The sequence below is a fragment of the Coccomyxa subellipsoidea genome (assembly GCF_000258705.1).
Source record: "Coccomyxa subellipsoidea C-169, whole genome shotgun sequence".
Lineage (NCBI taxonomy): Eukaryota > Viridiplantae > Chlorophyta > Trebouxiophyceae > Coccomyxaceae > Coccomyxa > Coccomyxa subellipsoidea.
Genome location: NW_005178040.1, coordinates 2664523 through 2684806, shown reverse-complemented (window position 1 = coordinate 2684806; position 20284 = coordinate 2664523). Strand labels below are relative to the sequence as shown.

The window sequence follows — 20284 nt, the reverse complement described above, 5'->3', positions numbered from 1 at the left end:
CCAGAGTATGGACTCCAGACGACCGTCAGTGGGTGTCATCAAGGCAAGGGAAGCTACAGAATGTGACACATGATTACGGGCACAAGACAGTACATGGAATACGGCAGTGACTGATACCAGCACTCAGAATGCAGCACCTGCCTCTCAGAGGCCATCCACCGGCTGCATTGCAGAAGTTTTCCACTCATACCTCCCAGAAGCTGACCTTAACCATTCACACGGCTTCTCTGGTCTGCTCTGACACATCTTCATACCAATGCGCGGTCCTGCGTCTTACAGTACATGCGTCTCCGGCCCAGAAGCCATACGTGATGTCCCTGCTGCCAGCTCATGTGATCTCTGACAGTCCAGGCCAACAATTACAGCCTAGATGAGACACAAGTCAGGATGAGATCAGAGAACCACCCTTTGTTCATCGGGCGGTCCAGCCGCCGTCGATGCTGAGGCATGCGCCGGTGATTGAGGCTGCGTCGTCACTGCACAGGTGGCGCACCAGCGCTGCAATTTCCTCCACCTTGACAAAGCGCTTGGTTGGCTGATCCGCTAACAGCACGTCTGTCACCACCTTCTCCTGCGGTTCAAAGCAGATCAACTTCTCAATTAGACGCCCCTCAGAAGGATCCCGCATGGGTGACTTGAAGTTGCACTGCCAGCTGTCTGCTTCCTGTAGCCTTCTGTATCTCGGGACATGGGCGACATCTGCCCATCTAACATGACCCCTGTTGTAGAAAAGATGGACATGACAATACCAAATGCCTCTGTTAGGGTGGTCCAGGACAATGAACGTGGAGGGAAGCAGTGGCCATTCCGTGAGGACTTCCTGATCAGGAGCACGGGCTGCAGTTGACCAATTCCTCCAAACAGGGAAATAGCCACTGGATTTATCACGCCCCACAAAGGAGCAGCGGCCAGAACTCAATTGTCCTGAATACTAACTTTGGCCTGCATCACAGCGTCCGACATTAGAGCTGACTGCCTGAATGGTCTCATGCGTGATGTGACGCCAGTCCATGCATCGTCATACACAAGGGAAAAGAAGATATGAAGGGAGAGAAAGTGTTACCTTGGGGATGCCGCGGGCTTTGGCGGTGTCCTCGAGCTGGTTGCGTATGAGGTCTGTCAGCACGTAGCCGGGGCAGATGGCGTTGCATGTCACGTTGCCGGCCTGCGCCGTTTCAAGCGCCACCGTCTTTGTGAACCCTGGACACACACTCACGTGCCGTCAGCCAACCAATAGGGGTAATAATGTGCCTAATCCCTCTCCTAGATCTAGCCTATCTCTCAGATACAAAACACCCCCACCGTCAACCAGGCAGGGGTACTAAAGACTACTAGCGGTCTTTAGTACCCTTTGAACCAGGCAAAGCTGATTGACCCTGCTGCCCTGTCCTGAGAAGATGCATTGCACATTCTCCACATGCACATTCAGGAAGATCTCAGTCGCCAAGTACAGGCAGTGTGGGCTAAAACTGCCAAAATCGCAAATTTGCATGCAAATTCTCGACTTGATAGGGACGACAGCAAAGCTGCATTGGCAGACAGGCTCAGGGAGCCTATATATATACGCGGGGAGCCTAGAAGGATCAGGCTGGGCAGGCCGAACGACTGTTGAAAGGGCGGGACGGCACTCACCGGCGATGCCGTGCTTTGCGGCGTTGTAGGCGCTTTTGTAAGGGGAGGCCACAAGCGCATGCATGGACCCGGTGTTGATGATGCGCCCCCACCTGCAAGATGCCAGAAAATAACCTTGGACATGCATGGCAGCTTCTCACTGATTCCGAACACAGCTGAAGGAAAGAAGCAGGAAATTTTATTTATAGTAGCCACAGCTGCATTTTGAGAGAAAAGTGCTGCTTGTGACTCATCCAGCCCTCAATGCCACACAGGGCTTTGCCAGTTGCTCATCATGCGCCCTGTAAATGTGGTTGAGATTACAATGAGCTCTCCGCCCTGCAGGTCTACACCACAGTGAAGGCTCCATGCGCACACCACCACCACTAGAGGTGGCATCTGGTCCTACTGTCCCAGGTTTGCGAGACGCTGTAACATTCACAGTGCATGCCAGCGCCACTGTGGCAGTATCTTTACACGCTGGACCTCTCATTTAGTGACTAACTGGCAGTGTACACTGACTATGGAGCCCTACTGGTGTAATTTTCAAGACCATCATAATCTGGACTGCAGCTTTCACTGCACCTTGTCTGCAGGACGCACCTTGCCTCTTGGCGGGAAAAGCGTATAATAATAAAAAATAATAATGGTGATGGTGATGGTGATGGTGATAATGATAATGATAAGAATAGAAACATGGCAGCCAATCACTCCACAGATGCGCAAGAATAGGGGCTCACTTGGCTTCCAGCATGGCTGGCAGCGCAGCTTTCGTGGAATGGAAGGCTGAGGAGAGGCAGACTGCAATGATGGCGTCCCACTTGTCCTCTGGGAATGTGTGCACAGGGGACACGTACTGGATGCCCACATTGTTCACCTGGCAGCCCCCATGCAACTCGGGTACCAGATGTAACAGAATAAAAATCAAAACTCCCTTGTCTTTGAGGCTTTAATACAGCTGCTCTATGTGCATGTACCTGCTGTCATGACCTGACAGCACACTTATGGAGTTCCAGCAGGCATTGGGCTTCCAGCATGCAAAGGGTAGATGCATGCATGGGTGGCTTGTGCTTCAACAAAGTGAGTTCTGTTGTGTTCACCAATGGGAGATGTCAGGCACTCACCAAGATGTCCAGGCGGCCAAAGTCCTGCTGCACACGTTGGATCATCTCCCTGCAAACGAAATGAGGAAGAGTGTCAGAAGTTCACCTGGAGGAAAGCCAGGCTACTGCGAAAATGATGATTGATAGCGACGTGCTGAGGCCTTGGCCCACAGGGAATGCTCAAAGGCAATCCAAAGAAATGCTGAGCCCCTTGACGCTAGGACAGGAAGGTCATTAGTACCTGATTTCAGCTGGTTTCATGACATTGGCTGCGCTGTGGCCGCACTTCACACCGTACTCCCCCTCAATTTCCGCCTGCTTCTGCCGGGCCTGCTCTGGGGTTACCAGCCCATGCATCACAACATCTGCCCCTGCCCTTGCCAAGCCCTGCAGCATACCAAGCCCGATGCCCTGTGTCGAACCTGCATCAGGCACACAATTTGGGCAAGGGGCCAAGCTGTTCTTGGTTTTGCAGGGCGAGCACTTCTTATGAAGTTGAGCAAAAGCTTGTTGGGGAATTAAGATGACGTATATCTCATGCATTCCAATGAGAGCAATGTGGCATGCTTCTGTGTAGGACCTCTCAGACAGATCGAAGCTTTATCGAAATCGCAACTAACACTTGAAGATAAAAGTTCACTGACTCACGTAGGCAGGATGTAATCAAAATGCGAAGAAGAAGGCTGATATTCCTTCCTCAATCAAGAAACATACCGGTGATCAAGGCGACACGGCCTTTCAAAGAAGCTGCCATGATTGGCAGACCGTAAGTATTGTTCTTTTTAAAGTCTTGATCGCGTCTGCATCATAAGCGAATTGCAACGTTTGCTTTCTTGTCGCAATCTTGCTTCCAAGTCGCATTCGTCATGTACAGTCATGTCCGAGTCAGACTATAGAGCAAGATGAGTGATGGCATGGCAATCTGGCTTCATCATGATGATCTTGGTGCTCCCACTGTGGTCCAATTTCCGTGCTCTGCATGCAGGAGCCGAGACCGCACACATCTTCATTTTCATATGGTCATTGTCATGAATTTGACGGTCAGTATCATGCATACAACATTCAGTCCTAAGCGGAGAATCCTAGGATATCGATATCCTCGGTCTGACACCAGAATCGATTCTGACACCAGACAGTGACAGCTCGGAGCTTTTTGAGTTTTATTACAGCCAGGCATAAGAGAATCTGTTTGCTCCAACGGGTGTGAAGTATTGAGCTAGCCTGCGCTGGTACACCCTCAGTATTGGTGACGCTGGCCTGCATGCGTGCAAACACCAGCAATATGTCCTTCGGCAGAAGCCCTTGTTACTAACCCAGTGGGCCGGTGGTACTGAGAATTCTGCCGCTGATAGGCGGGAGGACATTGCGTGCCTAGCTCTGAAGGGGCTTGGCAAACGCTGTTGCAACAGGACACCTAAAGAAGAAGATGGTGTATATTGCAGAAAGGCAGCAACAGGCATGATCATCATGATCGCATGATGCACACGCACTGTGTTGTCTCTTCTGCTTCTGAAGGACTCAAAAGGGACTCACTCGCAACAAAATTGCACTGATGATGTAGCTCTTGCGAAACCTCTATCCGACTCCTTTACTCAACCATTATAGAAAGCCTTGCACTCACAGGGCAAGGACTGTTCGCCTGGAGGAAATGGCAGACAGGTTGGGTTCATTCTGCAGTTGACTCACAAGACACCTCCAATAAACACCCCTGCATGCTCACCTCACTGGTGAGATCAAGCTGACATCAAAATGAAAGGGCGAGATTTGCCATCAAAAGGATTTTGCGCTTCAAACATCATCAAAATTTTTCTGCGACATCCACCACACTTCACCGGCCAACACAACATACAAAGCACCTCACCGCCACCAAGACTTTGGCGAAAATGCCAAAAGATGGAGTGGCATTGCACTATGGCCCAGAGAGAACCTTATACTTCAGCCTGCCTCGAAGGCACCCAGGGAGGCGATCAAATACAATGGTGGTAAACAATCTCCCCCTTGGCACCAGCACCCTGAACTTCCCCCTGAGGCACCAGCATTTGGGGGCTCTGAACTAAGGAGGGCTATTTTTCAGCCCATGGTCAGCACCCCTCAGATTGCATTGGCGCGGCGGACTGTATCGTTGGCTGTGGCGCCAGCATCAGGGAGCTTTGAACTAATAAGTTATTTAGAGCCCCCTGCCAGCATCCCTCCAGAGGGTACTAAAGACCCTGACCCCTCTCAGGCTGTTGATTAACCTCAGCCTCAGTGCAATGCGCTCTGCAGCTTTCAGCAGCAAGGTCCCTTTGCTGACAGCTACAGACATCATTTGGACCGTTACGAGAAGAGCTTTGAGCCATTGAGACTTGAGCAACCTCCATTTGTACGAGTGAGTATTTGTGAGGTTCGTCATTGTAGATTGCAGCCCCCTGCCAGCGCGCCTCACGCGGCGTTGGCGCGGGAGACTGCATCATTGGCTGTGGGGTCATGCATGCCTCTGCCGTTGGCCGCAGCATAGCCGACGTTTGGCGAGCCGTCGCCGGAAGGGCGGCCGGCATGGCCGGCGCGGATGCTGTCCGTGTCTCGGGGGGAGTCCTTGGAATCCACGTCCTCGATGGGGATGTGGCCTCCGGGGTAGGCCACATGGCGCCAGATCCAGTGGGAACGCACAAAGTTGGCCGACTGCACAACGCACACATAATAATTACAAAATTCAAATTGGAATTCGAAAATCTGGCATTTTTGTTGGTGCTGCGGAAGCGCAGCAAGGGGGAACGGGTTGCAGTTTGATGCCAGGGGTTCAGGTTGAACTAACCATCACTTCCATTGTTGATGCATGCAACACGTGTAGATTCTAATTTTGCAAGCAATTACTTGACTACCCCTTGATATTCTATTTTGAATTCTACTGAGATGGTTCCACAAACTCGGTTTCAGCTCTGACACCATAAGCTCTGCAATGTCTCCGTCACTGCATCCCAAAAACTATGGTTACTGCAACCACACCTCTCGACAGGAAATGCCGGTTTGCCAACATGCTCTGCTGAGGGGTGTGGTTGCAGGAACAGAGGAGCAAGCTTTCTAAGGTGCTTGCTCAAGGCATGAGGTCCCTGACCATCTGCTAATATCCCTCTCATCGGCAACACTTCCACGCTAAAATTTGGATGCACTGGCACATGGTTCCAGGGAAAAGTAGCGGAGCAGAGAGCGTGCCTTCTCAATTGGGACGCCACGAGTTTCTGGCACCAGCAGAACAGTGAACACAAGGGCAACAGTCTGCCAGAGGCCGAAGAAGACAAAGACTCCCCACTTCAGGTTGCACATCATCATCAGGAACACCTGCGTTGCAGATGCCAGGTCAAAAGTGAGAGCGGTCCAGCTGGTCTTTTCAGCATGAGAGTCTGCTGCTCCTTAGTGCCTTCTTTGCACCTCCGCCTCTTGACCTTCTTTCTGCCAGTGACTGCGCATTGGTGATATGTCATATAGTACATTGAAGTGGTGAATTAGATTAACAACAAACTCACTAGGGATGCAGACAAGACCCAATGGACATGCATGTGCACGCTCACAGACAGATGCAGGTTTTGATAGGAAGCGCCCTACCATACAAGAAAATTCCGCATGGGTAACAATCCTAACATTTCAGCAGCTAGATGAACACAGCATACCTGTGTCACGATGGCGCCAGAGAGCAGCTGGGTGAAGACGGTGATGGACTGCCCAGCAGAGCGGGTGTGCAGATCATGCACCTCACTGGGGATCAGCCAGCCTGCCATGCACAAAATTTCCTCATCCATGAACCTTTCACTTCCATCCTTATGTTGCAATTATTCCAGTGATAATATTTGGTGGTGTGAAACAGGAGCGCACCAATGGGGCCCCAGGAGAAACCGAAGGAGATGGAGTAGAGACTGATCTGCACACCACAGACACGCCTGTTAGACAAGGAATCTGCAATGACTGTGAACCTGCCTCAGCTTCTGCATAATTGACTGCCATGCGTTTGCCTGCCATGTGTAGACACTTCACACATTCTAGACATCATCTCAATTGCTTTCCTCCCCCTCCCACATTCTGGTCATCCTCCTTCATCTGCACAGACCTTGAAGGACACAGGGACAACAAAGCTTGCAAATTGTTGGGAGCAGCAGAATATGTGGAAGCTCACCAGCACAATGGCGGCGATGGAGGCACCGGTGGGCAGGTAGGGGCCCCCGCTGTAGGACAGTGCGAAGACGATGGCCACAGCAAAGTCAGCCGCCAGGCCCAACAGTGACCCGCTGATGAGTAGCGAACGCCGGCCCACCTGCACATGCACCCCAATTTGTGATCTTCACAGTCCTTTGTATGCTAGAGCCCACCCTGTTGGAGGCTGCATAATTTTTGTACTACCACTGGCAAGAAAACCCAAATGTGGAGACCAATTGGTGGTCTATTGTCACCAGCATGGCTGGAAAGGCCTTGTTATCTAGCTGCAAAGCCCTGCAGCCACCTGTACTGCATGAAAATAGCTGGCTACATTCATGAATGTTCGGCAAAGCTGCAATCATGACCTGCCAAGGAGACTATTGTGGATGCCTGCCCATGTGTATGCACAGCGCTACATACATGATCCACCCCACCTCTTCTTATGAGTGCCTGCTCAATCACCTTCTTTTGAAAGCCCGCCTTTTTAGACACCTCAAGGGGATGCCCGTCTTAGGGAAGTGATATGACAAGCACAGAGGCCGTCAGGGGGCGTGCCTTGTCCACACAGATGACCGTGACGATTGTGGCAATCCACTGGACTCCATTCACCAGCAGTGCTGCATACAGCGGCCCCTCGATCCCGCTCGTTTTGAACGCGCTCACACCTGCAAAGAAGTCCCCTCGTCGAGATCTTGTGCGCAGTGCAGTCATTACCAAGTGCTGATGGCATGCAAGTAGCACCAAGAAAGCTTTTAAGAGTAGGATAGAGAGAAGGCACACCTGCAAAGATCTGGGGTGCAAAGAAGCTGACAGCATTGACGCCACTCCATTGCTGCAGACACAGGCTGAGATTTACCAAATCTAGATCCACATGATTACATTTCGTTCATGTGAGCCAAAGTGCCAGGCGATTCCAAATGGGTAAAGGCTGTACTTAGTATCGTCAGCTGGCCACATGGTATACTTACGGATACATTCTGTTGCTACACAAATGCAATCTGCGCACAAACAGCTGACGTCTTATATGCAGCATGGACTTCAACTTGCATCCTGAATCCAGGGCATCGCTTCAGAAGCCCAGCAAAGCAGCAAGCTTTTTCACCTGAAGGAAAGGCATTGCAATTGCCAGCACCAGCTGTGGCCTATTCCGCCGCCTGTACATCAAGTCACACAACGTCAGATTCCTGATTCGCATGCATCCCTTCTGCCATTCCTCGACCCTGTGAAATCCCCAAAGCACTCAATTTAGCACCTGGTCAGGCTATATGTTAGGCTATATATCACCCTGTGGCCCTGGCTGGCAGGGGGCGGTATAAATACTGAGCACCGTGCCCACGGATGATTGGGACTCGCTTGCATCTGGCGAGTCCGACAAGGGCTAGGTTTGCGGCAGCCTTTGTCTGCAGCTTGTCTGCAGGACGTACCTTGCCTTTCGGCAGGAAAAGTGTGTAATTATAATGAAAATGATATCACCCTATCAAACTGGTGCATGCTTCAGTGCCCCACCATCCTGGATCAGACCAGGGATGCATTGTGTGGGGAAGCTCAGCTCCTGCAGGCAAATCAACAGAACGCAACAGCTGAATCAACCGCACGATGCAATACAAACCCGCCAGGCCAAACACAGGGAGTTGCACAGACAAGGTCTCCAATGCCCATCATTCTGATCCAGACCAGTGACACAACATGTGTCAGATCCAGGACCTGCAAGAACTGCGACACAGCATAATGCCTGCAGGAGCTGAACCCAGTCACACAATGTGACCCCAACCTGCCAGGCCGAACACCGGGAGTCGCACAGACAAGGCCTTCAATGCCCATCATCATGAACCAGACTAGGGATACACCACCTGACCGAGACAGATCCTGCTGGAAGTGCGAGAGAGCTGAACCCAGTCACACAATGTGACCCCAATCTGCCAGGCCTTACACAGGGAGTTTGCGCAGGAGAGGCCAAGCAACAGGTGCCCGAATCATAAGTGGTGATTGGCTACCCCGGAAACCAGCATTTACTGATTGTGGGGGGGCAGGCCCCCCAACCAACCACTTAGTAATCTGTTACACCCCACCTGCCAATGCTGCGCCACGGGTTCTCGGTGTGCTGCGTGGCTTTGTTGGCAATCAGGATGCTGGAGAATTCCACGTCGACGTCGCGAGTGCCGCGCACGCGGCGCAGTACGGCCCTGCCCCTCTCAATGTGGCCCCGCTCCACCAGCGAGTTGGGCGTGTCCGGCAGGAAGATGCCACCTGTCGCACCCACATTCCAGAAGGGTTCATTGCCTATATTTGACTCAGGTTTTGACACCCAATATGTATATCTAACAAATGAAGATGAGCTCGAACCCTATATCCACTGTTGCACTCAGGATGGCAAAATTGCCTGGTACGGTCCTCTCCCTCCAAAGCATCTACTCTAGAAATTCCTGTACTTAAAATTCTGAAAATACAGCGCGTGAAATTGAAATTTGCCGGCATCCACAGTGCATGCATCAGCATGAAGGCAGGAGCTTCCTCCCAGCCAGCAGTGTATTGACACACAGGGATCCTACCAGTCATGCAGGTGATTGATTGTTGAATCGTGTGTTTCAGATACCACAGCAACTCTAGGGCCCGCAGCTGATTGCTAGCAACACAGAGACCAACAATGAGCTGCACACTCGAGCGTTGCTGGAGCAGCTGCAGTGTGAACACCACGAGCACATGTGATACCACCGAGATACTTGTCAATCCATTTAGAACCAGTCCATCCAGAACCACACATCTAACGCTGCGCAGCGCAGCATCCCACCGCAAACAGCGCATTAAGGCACGGACGCCCACAAGCACCACCATCAAGCAAACAGCAGGCGTACTCCAGGAAAGCACACACAAATACGTCGTCCAGTTCAAATTCAAATTCGAATTGGGATTCGGAATCAGATTCAAGTTCAAATTGCATACCAAGGAGCAGGATGGAGCCGGGCACCGCGGCCAGACCAAGAGAGATGCGCCAACCCCAGACCACGCGGCTGGTGCCAATATTTATTGCCGAAGCAATGACAATGCCCGTGATTGTGCCGCACTGCACCAGCGTGTTGAGGCGTCCCCTCCACCTGGCAGGCCATAAGAAAAACTTCGTTCACATTTTGGCGTGGTGTTAGGGCGAATTAGGTGGTACAGAATGAAAGAGTAATAGTCTGCCTAGAGCGCGAGGATAAGCAAGGTGGGACTAGCATGACATCCACCGCCTGTGCCAGAGGGACCTGGCAGGCAGACATGCAAGTGACCAACCATTGAAGTCAGTGTTTGGGGTGAAGGTGATCAAGGATCAAAATTTCTATCCCAACCTCTGAGTATCCAGATGAGTATGACAGTCAGCACATGGCATGAAGACCACAGGCATGCAAACAGGAGCGTGGCTCTGGTCATGGGGCTACTCCCAACATTGACCTGATGCTAGATACAGAACAGGCACGTCGGGAGGGAGCCCATCTCCTGCGCCACAGACAGACAGCATTGTTCTTCATGGAGAAGCTGTAGTGGGAGTACTGTAGCTTCTGCTCACCTCGGGGGTGCCATCTCACTGGTGTAGATGAAGGCGCAGTGGTCGCCAAAGCCCACACCAATTCCCCACAGGATTCGGCCGATGAACAGCATCGCTATTGTGCGCGACGCCGCTGCCTGCACCATCCAAATAAACTAAGCTCTGCTAGAAAATGTTTTTTAATTGGGGGGGGGGGCACATGTGTAGCAGGCACCCTGCCGGTTATAAGGTAATCTCTGGGACCCTTCTTGTGCGAGGCTGATCAGAAGAATACTGTACAGACCACAGGTTCCTGCCAATTGATGAGAGAGGCTCCTCAGCGAAAACACATCCTGGCAAAGTTTGGCAGATGGCTTCCAAGATACTTGTCCTGGTGCTCACATTTCTTGAAAGTCTCTTCCACATGTTCCACCATTGATGCCCCGAGCTGATATGCTGGAAACTTTCGAGAAGCAAGAGCTCTGTGAATGCCAGTTCAAATAAGTCTTATTTCTTGAACGGACTGTACCTGAAGTATGCTGCCAAGGATGTAGGCTGTGCCAGCCACTTTCATGGACATAGTCCTCCCAAAGTGCTGAGTCACATAGCTCGCAGGGAGCGAGGCAATGGCACCAGTGAAGTGCATTACTGAGCTGTATGCCTGCAGTGGTTTGTCGTTGAATTTGCAGTAGAAGTCGGTGTCCTGAACATCAGCAGTAGATGGGAACCTGCAAGGGACAAGCCCGAAATTCCCTGAATGCTGTCTTGTTGCAATTGCGGCTGGCAGAAGTCAATAATGCTGTGAAATACCACGCAAATGGGGATGGCAAGATGCATACCACATCTGCGCAAACTGCTTCATGCTTTCCACTCCGCCCGTGCACCCACCGTCATAGCCTGCAAGAACAGAGAATTCTGTCACATGCACGTCCAGTTCACATTTTAGAATTATTCAGAGATTGATACTTAGGTTGAAGGTAAACTAACGTACTTCCCAACCACAGACAGGACACCTTCTGGACAGATCACTGCCCAATTGTATCGTGATCTCACCGAACAGCAGACCACCACTGGCAGCAATGAAGCATGCCAGAACCACATAAATGGTTGACTTGGCTTCCACATCGATCACTCCCATCGCCGCTCTCTCGACATTGATGTCGGTGCTTTTGCGAAGGACATCACCCGTCTGCATGGCGTCACCAGACATCTTGGTTTTTTTGCCCGCCATGCTACAGTCAGAGCATGACAGATCTATATTAAATTGGAAGTTTGTTTCTGTTGGGAGCTCAGGCTGACCCGCAGATTTAGTTGCTCATGGCCCGAAATAATTCATTCGTCACGAATCCGAGTCAGCGAGCGTATCATTGGACGACATGTCATGCATGTTCTTCTCCCCCAGAAGTTCAGTGGTCAAAAAGATAACAAAGGAGATTAAACACAACACAGGAACGACACAAATCAATAACACATCTCTTCTGCAAGTTCAGACTCCATTACGGCACGTACAGGGTCTCGCTATACAAATGGACGGGGCAGTGGCACTGGAACATGCAGCAATATGTAGCATTCGCAAGCAGCAAGCCGATTTAAGATTACCAGCAATATGTCGCAGACAGATCAGCTTGAATCGTGGCACGCTGAAGCGAAGGAAGCAGCAGTTGCACCACGTCTTACAAGCTACAAAGCAGAGCGAGCTAGTTTTGAGCGACGTAGACAGCACACTTCTTGAGAATTTCCAAACTCAGATCACCGGTAAGTGGGGATGCAACCAATGCAAAGGGGGCCTATGTTTCCGTGTTCAGATGTATTTAGTAATATTTTGGTGCTATGTTCAGTAAGTGATGCCGATGCCATACCCTCGTCACATAGCCTTCTTTTGGAAGCCGTGGCAAAACGAAACGTCCAGCCGGACAAAGTGTTGGGAGCGATGTTATACCTGGAGGACCAGAGCAGGAAGGCTCCAACCAGCACAGGTACTATCAGTGACCTTCCCACTTCTGGACAAACTTATGAATATGAATGCACGCGGACGTTATCAAAGATAATGTGCTTTAGCTGCTGTGGTGCAGATATGCTGTCAGAACTCCAAGGATCGTGGAGGCTGGTCTTCTCAGGGCCCAGCAAGCTCAAGTTTCTGAGCTACATCCCAGTTGACGAGGACTTTGTTGTCGACTCAGCTGATTCCAGTCTGAAGCTGGAGAGCGATCTGGGTCCCCTACGAGCCAAGTTTGGCGGAACCTTTAAATGGCGCGGCAGCAGCAATGACATGGACTTCTCTTTCACACAAGCAGAGGTCCGCGCTGCTTTCAACATTGTGGTGTTGGGCGTTGGTGACCCTGAAAGCAGGTTCCAAGTCAAAGAGCTTGCCAGGCGTGCAAGCCCAGAGTTCTTCCACTTCTCCTGCAATGCCATTGTCATCAGAAAGGGTCTGCCCGGACACCATCTTAGATCTCAGTTCATGTCAAATTGCACAAAAACATCCTGATGCAGGGATTGAGTCGCTCTTTACCTCTCAGACTTGTCTTCCCCTCCTTTCCACCTTGATAATGACTTGGGATAGCCCATCAATTAACATGGTCCACCAATAGGTGTCAGGTGTGTCACATGTGTTCTGCAGGTGGATCTCTTTGGCCGGTCCTTTTGGAAGAAGGACGTGGCATTTAAGCCCAAGACGTACAGCTACTTCTGGCTCCTGGATGACGTGGCATGCGCGCGCAGCAGCGGCGGCACATTGACCCTCATGCAGCGACTCCCAAGCACATGAGGTTTGAACAAATTTGATAATGCTTTGCATTTGAGTGTCATGAGTGTGCAGAGGGTTTGTCTAGGAATTTATCCTACTTGAATGCCACATTGTTCGTGATGTGGCAGAATTGTCCCTTTCCCAGCAAGGATTAGCAGTACTGCTATTTGCACAGCATGGAGACGAAGAAATGAACGCATGCTCATTTGATACCATGCTTCATATACGCATTGAGAGCTTGGTAGTGTACCAGTATACTTTTACAGACCTTCCCCAGAGCGTCACTGCAGCACTAATCTAAACCTCTGCCAATAAAGATAACAGCAGTCTTTGCAGCAATATTCCTCAATGCATTATGATCCAGAATTGTTATACATACGATATGCAGGACCAAGTTTGAAAGGAAAAATCAAGTGTGCTTGTATGCACTTCACACATGCAATCATGCAATAGCTTCAATCAGCTATCTCTCACTCTGCCACTCATAATGCCTCGTGTGCAAAAAACCAAGCGCTTCAAACGCGTTTGTGCGCTGCTAACTGCATTGCGCCTAACATTAGTGTCCGTCAACAGTATTCCTTCTCAACCCCAAAGACATCCCTTATTGCTGCCTTAATGCCTGTGCATCCCTGCCATGATAAATCGTAAAAAGAACTGCCAGAACAGCTTCAGACCTTACGTGTCACTTTTATCAGCACTTCCAATCACAGCAGAGCCTCAATTTCAAGGTACAATTTAGATATATCAGCCCCGGCTGATGAGCATTTCCGGCGGCGGCAGCTGCGGGAAGAGCGGCCCAGTGGGCGGAACAGCGGTTGGGGAGGTGTTGTAAAAGGGAGGCGCAGGATACACTTCATCGGCAGGCATGTGCGACTGCCTGGGCACCCTTCGCTGCTTCTGCACGCTTGCCACGCCGTCCGCAGCCTGCGCAGAACCAGGCCCATGCTACTGGAACCTTGACATAACACAACTGACTGCATCGAGCAGCTGCACTGTCCTGGCACCAACAAATTTTGGCTGTACCGGTCATTGGGCTGTGCTTCTAAACACGGCATGACTGCTCTTCGCCGCACGCAGGGCACACCATTCAACTGAGCTTCTTCAGAGCAGCCAGCAAGCTCATGCATTGATACAAATGGCGTTTCCAGTGCAGCTCAGCAAATTCCCAGAGTTGGTGCGCACCTTCACAAAGCCGGTGGCGACAGCAGCGACCACAGCGCCAGCGATGACAAAGCGGGGGGCCTCCTTCAGAAGCCAGAAAACGCTCTTATTTGCGCTGCGGCCGGATTTTGGATTTTCCCCTGCAGATCCCTGCTTGGCAGGGGTTGGCGCGTCGATGTAGCGGCTGCGCGGCGCCGGGGGGCCCGCGCACCAGGAGGCGGCCGACGCGCTGCTGGCCTCCGACTGCACATCGCTGATCGGCCTGCGCATAAGCTCAACTGCGTCAGAAGCTTCCAATTGGATGACTCTGAAAATGCATGCTTTCAGATCTGCACAGCCACGGTCTGTGCACTCTGGCCAGAGCATGTGGGTGCTTTGTCGGCAGTGCAGGAATGAAGAAGTAGGATGGCAGCATCAAATAAACTTGACACAAAGGAGAATGTCAGGATGTTGCATCGCTATATGCGCCCCACAGGGATCCTAAGCGGGCCAGCATATTATCATCACGAGTGATTGCATGCATGTGTGTGCGCCACTGATACAGGTACCAAGCATGATTCATGACGTCATGGCGAATTCGCTGTGATGCGCATTGACAGTGAGGCCTTCAGGGATGGCAAGCCTCAGGGATCAGCAGACCACACCCGGCAGCGGTTTCTGCGCCGGCGAGTTCGCGGACGCGCGGGTGGTCGGGGGGCATGGGCGGCGTCGGCTGCGGCGGCTGGGCCGCGCCGGACTTGGCCTCCTTCCAGCCGGACAGGCTGAGCTTGCCGCCGTATTCTGGATCGTGCTGGTAGCGGCTGCCGCCGTTGGTGCTGGTGTACAGATCGTCGTCCACGTGCACGCCCTCGCAGCCCAGACGGTCGTGCGGCCTGGAAGCAACAGCAATGCTCAGTTGAATCCTGACACATTTCAGAGTTGTCTTGAAAGGGCAATCGTGCTTCAGCAGCGCGGATGAGCCTGCACACAGATTAGGTTGGGCGAGTTTGCAGGCTTGAGGTGCTGCAACGGACACTGGTGGAGGGGATATGTGTCTAAATCTAAGGCTGGTCTCTGTGATCAAGAATTTTGTGGATGAAGCTTGCAAGATAGAATTTAAAGGGATGAAGGGTCTGCTCACTGGGGTGGAGGGGGCGCGAACAGGGGGTTGGACAGCAGGCGCGCAGCAGCGGTGCGCGGTTTGCCGGTGCCGCTGCGCGAGCCTGAGCGGCCGGCCGAGCCGCCCAGAATCCGCTCAGCCACGTCCTCCTCGTAGCGCGGCGGCTCTGGCGTAATGCTCCTGCGCCCGAAATGGTCCTCCTGCACAGAAGCATTCCAGCACTGGATTTTATTGTGACCAATCCTGAATGGGCCTTGCCATGTCTCCATTTGGCATGACGTGTGCCCTTCAGAGATGTCCTTCAGAGAGAGAAAACCTTCTCCTGTGAGGAAGCTCTGTTAAATTGTGGGTTCTATGCTTTTTATGGATGTGTGTTGTGAAGAGCCCTCCGCCTGTGTGACAAAGTGCCCTTGGGAGAGGTGTGGACCCTCCAAATGGCCCTGCGAAGGGGAGCCACCTCGCTGGTTGAACAGCGGCAAATTCACTAGCAAAACACACAGCCTGCCAACTCTGCAGTCTTGTGGCGCGCATGCATGCAACAGGGCTCCAGTCAAGTGCATGATCTGGAGCCTCTCAGAGGGAACATGGGGTGAGAAGGTGGCCTCACCTGCGCAGGGGAGTCGGCAGGCGGCGGCAGCGGCTCGTCAAAGTTGCTCAGGTAATCTGAGTGCAGCCGCAGGTCGCGCTTGGCTCTGGGCGGCGTGTCCCACTCCAGCGGCTTGCCCAAGCTGTGCACAGGCGATGCCTCCCTGCACTTATGCAAATTTGAAGCCGATGTGGGGACATTCTATTTGCATCGCCCAAAGAAAGTGTACCCTCGACTGATCAGCTTGTGTACTACAGCAGACAAGCTGACCAGGCAAGGATAGACTTTCTTTGATCTAGCTTGAGCTGACCGAAGCCTCTCTGCTGTGATACATACTGGCCTTCCACACCCTGCCTATATGTTGTCCCAGCCTGCTCTGGTTGTGGATGCACTCCTAGAGACCGAGCCAGGTGCTATTGTCGTCATCTGCATTCTTGCATGCATTTCTGCTTTACAGGTTTCTCTAGCACTGATGGCAAAGTTTCTGCTAATCCTGCTTTTGTGCACGAGCTCTAGCCGTGTGATCACCCGTTTGTACAGCCCAGAGCACTCCAAGACCTCCTGCAGTATAATATCCAGAGGCTGCCTTGTGTCCAAACACTGTTCTAAAGAGGATACCAGAAGCCAGAGCATGGTGGGGCAGAAGCTGGTCTGTGGTCTGGCAAGGGTAGCATTCGTGAGAAAATACTTTTGCAGAGGGAGGTGATGTCCACACCTGAGGGGGGTTGTGCTATTGTAGTGGCCCTGCAAGGATGCCTCAATTGGGCTCAGGGGCGCATCCCTCGGTGATGGATTCTCGCTGACCTCCGCAAACGCCAATACATCTTTGATGACATCCTGCAGCAGCGCCAGCAAGGATCAACTCCAGCCTGCCAAATACGCCCAGAGCAGCTGACACTGCTGGAACATCTCGGCTCAGGAGTAGTAAATGCTGATTGGGCAGACCTTGCCAAAGTCGACGAATTTGAGATTGTTTTTGGCAGTGCCTATGAGCTCGCGCCGCAGGCTATCCAGCTGGCTGAGGGTGACAGTTCTGTCGTCATATTCGCGAGGGTCAAGTGCAAGCAGCCTTAGCTCCCTCAACTTGTCCTCCAGCATCTCCAGCTGGCCCCTGTAAACAGCCAAGCCCTGGTTCAACATTGCTCTTCTATAAATATAATCCTCTCCAGGCCAACTCATAATGACTAAGAAGGCTAATGAAAGGCCACCAAGCCACTAAACACGTCTCAATGATTGTTGTTAACAAATTTACGCATTTACCACCTTCACGCAGTGTGTGCTGCAGAACAGATCCTGAAATAGGGAAAATGTGCAAGCTTGACACCTTTCGGTAACATCCAATATTGTTTTTGCAGAGGAAAAAGATTTCATGGTCAGTCTATTGGGAAAGATGTTCTTTGCGTACCCGACGGCGAGGAGAGCTTCTCTCTCCCTGTCCGCAGAAGCAGCATCTCTGTCAAAGCTGCTGCTCAAAGGATGGCTGTTCTGGATTGCCTGACGCAACCTCGACTCCAGAGATATGATCTTCTCTAGTGCTGCTGACACGCCTAAGTCATCAACCTCGGTGACAGGACTGTCCATGGCATCCGATGCAATATTCTTCCAGTAAAAGAATTTTTCAATGCGCAACAAGATGAAATTTTGCTGTCATTCGACGCGATATCTTGTGAAGGATTTGAAACTCCTTTGGCCAGCTGGCAGATTTGGCACGTGACAGCGTCATGCCGATCCGTGCGCTAATTGCAGTGATGGTGCCCACAAGTTTATCAAACAGAGCTTTTTGGAAATTGGGATATATTCGGGGTTGATGTAGCGAGTTGTGATGCCTGGTTTGGGGCAGCGCCTAGTGTCCAAGTCTGCTGGCCATCGGCTGCATGGAAAGCGCAGCGGACCTGCACAACCTCACTTCTCTTCGGCTAGGACTCAATGAGAAATTAACTCATATTCGTTGGGGCCTCACAAGGCTGATGGCCTAGTTAAGAAGTCAATGCCCTCCATGCTCCTTCATCATTTGCCAACCAAGGTTGACATCCGCAAGTTTTGCCCCGTTCTCATGTTGAATTAATGGCATCTCTGGTAACAGCTGTGTTCACTTTTTTTGATCGGGGTTACTGGTGTGTGAACAATTTGCCATACGTCGATTTGCCAAAACCTTTGAGATCCCTAGGGGCCACTGCCTTTCCCGATATAGACGACATATGGGATAAAATCGATGCAATGAGATATGTAATGTGCACAGGCCCTCTGCTTCACAAGGCGGTTGCCATTCCGCTGTTTGTTTGGAGGTGCTGCTAGGCATGTTTCTTTGGCACATGCCTCACACTCCTCAATCCAGCCATTCAAGGGCAGTGGTGCTGGATACAAATATCCCAAGTATGATAACCTTTCTTTGGTGGATACCGCCACTTCACAGGTTGGTCCCAGATCTGGTGAATAACGCTGTGCACAAACTTTTGCTGCGGATGCCAGTTTGCCTATGCAACTCCATTTCAGGATATGTGGAGATGACCAACAAAGCCAGCCATTGCGTATGAGCGGCTACTTTGCGGCAGCGCATCTCAGTGACCTGTTGAAGACCTAGCATTAACATCTTCTTATTGCGCATTGTGCAGAGCAGGCCCCAGCTGTCAAACTTCTGCAGGCAATGCGGAGGGAAGATAGCAATGAAGGTCCCTCCAGGGGAGAACGAGGAGCGCAATGTGTGCACTGATTGTGGCTATGTGGATTACTACAACCCAAAGCTGGTGAGCCCTTGAACAAGGATGGCCAATAGTACCACCGTTAGCTAGGCCACACCCAACCGCGTACCAGCAATAGCACATGGAAGTCAGCGGTGGAAGATAGCAATACGCAGCCAACATCATGCTGTGGGAATTCAAAGGATGTTCTGTTGTAATTCTGGCAGGTTGTGGGGTGCATAGTGGAGCATATGGGGAAACTGTTGCTATGCCGGCGAGGAATAGAGCCCTGCAAGGGCCTCTGGACAGTTCCAGCTGGTTTCCTGGAAATGGGAGAGAGCAGCGCAGCCGGAGCTGCCAGGGAAACCTGGGAGGAAGCCAGCGCTCGAGTGGAGGTACAACTTTCACACTCACTGAAGTGCATGCACTGCAATTTGCAAGGCAGCCCCTGATTCTCTTTGGTGCTCGCAATATCAAAAATGTCGAACATTCTCTCACCATTATCATGGACCGTGGGAGTGCATGTACAGTCTCACATTTGACCATCCGATGCCATCTATAAGGAATTGACACTGCCAAGTGCGCCACCCAAATGGAGAAAGGCCTGACATCTTGGGTGGGAGGCAAGCTCCGCATTTCATCAAACAGCTACCGTGCTGTGATGCAGATAGTGGCACCGTATGCGCATTGGGACATCCCGGTCATCGGGCAGGCCTACATTCTCTTCCGCGCGCGGCTGGCGCCACCGTATACATTCTGGCCGGGTACTGAGTCCCTGGAGACGCGCCTGTTTGCTCCTGAGGATATCCCATTTGACCAGGTGATCCGCTGCTCCTCAAGCTCAGGTCCTCTGGAGTATGGTTGCGCAAATTCTTTGGCCATGCCCCTCTTTGAAGGAATGGGAGAAGAGGCTGGCCTATGCCATCGGCCTTTGGTTCCTCAGTATGCCAGGCATAATGCATGCAGTGTGTAGTTTCTGGCAATTCTTCTTCTGCATGCAAGATTTCTGCATGTCTTTCTCAGTCCCCAGCAGTCTGCGTAATGCAATCTGATTCCCTACCGGGGCACACCGCTATTGCAGGGTATCAGGCGGGACGTGCATGTAAAGAGGCTGTTGTGTTGCGCAGATTGCCTTCTCCTCTGTGGCGACAGCGCTGCGATTCTATGTGTCTGACCTGAAGGCCGGACGGCGCTACCACATACACCACGGGGTGATCGAGAAAGCACAGGGGAGCGCGCCGAACGACCCCAGCACCTTTGTGCTCAGGGATCATTTTGCCATTGCCACAGAGGGCAAGTCCCTGAAAGAGCGAATGGAGGATCTTGCCAGGTGGTGCAGAGAGAACCTCGTCCTTGATGAGTCATCTGAGATCAAGCTGTCTGGCCCCGATTCCCTGCATGAAGCCTATACAAAACACTGCAGCTTGATGGGGGATCCCCCGACTACCAAGCAGGCTGTGGCTTGTGCTGCGGAGAGGTTCGTATGGGATCATACGAAAAGATACACATGCGCGAGACACACCGATGAAGGGAAAGTGCTGTCTGGGCTACGGCTGCAGGGCGCTCTCCCGACACGGGTGGCACTTGACACCGCTTCAGAGTCAAGGGAGGCCAGAAAGAAGAGCGTCTTC

At 51.8% G+C, this 20284-nt stretch overlaps 5 protein-coding genes across 5 annotated transcripts; 2 read left to right on the top strand and 3 right to left on the bottom strand.

The window, feature by feature from the left end:
* Positions 1-412: 412 nt before the first annotated feature.
* On the bottom strand, positions 413-3468 carry COCSUDRAFT_61155 (3-hydroxybutyrate dehydrogenase; the record flags this gene model as incomplete). The annotated part of the gene is made up of 7 exons (XM_005650652.1): positions 413-571; positions 1064-1200; positions 1633-1724; positions 2352-2488; positions 2736-2784; positions 2956-3136; positions 3429-3468. The coding sequence occupies 7 exons, from the start codon at positions 3466-3468 to the stop codon at positions 413-415; spliced, it is 795 nt and encodes a 264-aa protein (XP_005650709.1).
* Positions 3469-5846: 2378 nt separating this feature from the next.
* On the bottom strand, positions 5847-11521 carry COCSUDRAFT_13172 (general substrate transporter; the record flags this gene model as incomplete). Its single annotated transcript, XM_005650651.1, has 13 exons — positions 5847-6032; positions 6362-6462; positions 6564-6609; positions 6862-6999; positions 7416-7546; positions 7662-7713; positions 7984-8035; positions 8951-9128; positions 9822-9973; positions 10426-10541; positions 10913-11111; positions 11223-11280; positions 11437-11521. The coding sequence occupies 13 exons, from the start codon at positions 11519-11521 to the stop codon at positions 5847-5849; spliced, it is 1494 nt and encodes a 497-aa protein (XP_005650708.1).
* A 792-nt stretch (positions 11522-12313) lies between these two features.
* COCSUDRAFT_40304 (hypothetical protein) lies at positions 12314-13150 on the top strand (the record flags this gene model as incomplete). Its single annotated transcript, XM_005650650.1, has 3 exons — positions 12314-12359; positions 12456-12679; positions 13004-13150. 3 exons carry the CDS (start codon positions 12314-12316, stop codon positions 13148-13150), a joined length of 417 nt encoding a protein of 138 aa, XP_005650707.1.
* Positions 13151-13873: 723 nt separating this feature from the next.
* COCSUDRAFT_61152 (hypothetical protein) lies at positions 13874-17556 on the bottom strand (the record flags this gene model as incomplete). Its single annotated transcript, XM_005650649.1, has 8 exons — positions 13874-14053; positions 14312-14552; positions 14935-15162; positions 15411-15589; positions 15997-16138; positions 16691-16812; positions 16921-17086; positions 17381-17556. 8 exons carry the CDS (start codon positions 17554-17556, stop codon positions 13874-13876), a joined length of 1434 nt encoding a protein of 477 aa, XP_005650706.1.
* Positions 17557-18590: 1034 nt separating this feature from the next.
* COCSUDRAFT_10765 (hypothetical protein) lies at positions 18591-19933 on the top strand (the record flags this gene model as incomplete). The annotated part of the gene is made up of 4 exons (XM_005650648.1): positions 18591-18719; positions 18881-19048; positions 19321-19473; positions 19781-19933. Coding segments are annotated over 4 exons (603 nt in total), but the record flags the coding sequence as incomplete, so codon positions are not given.
* Positions 19934-20284: the final 351 nt, after the last annotated feature.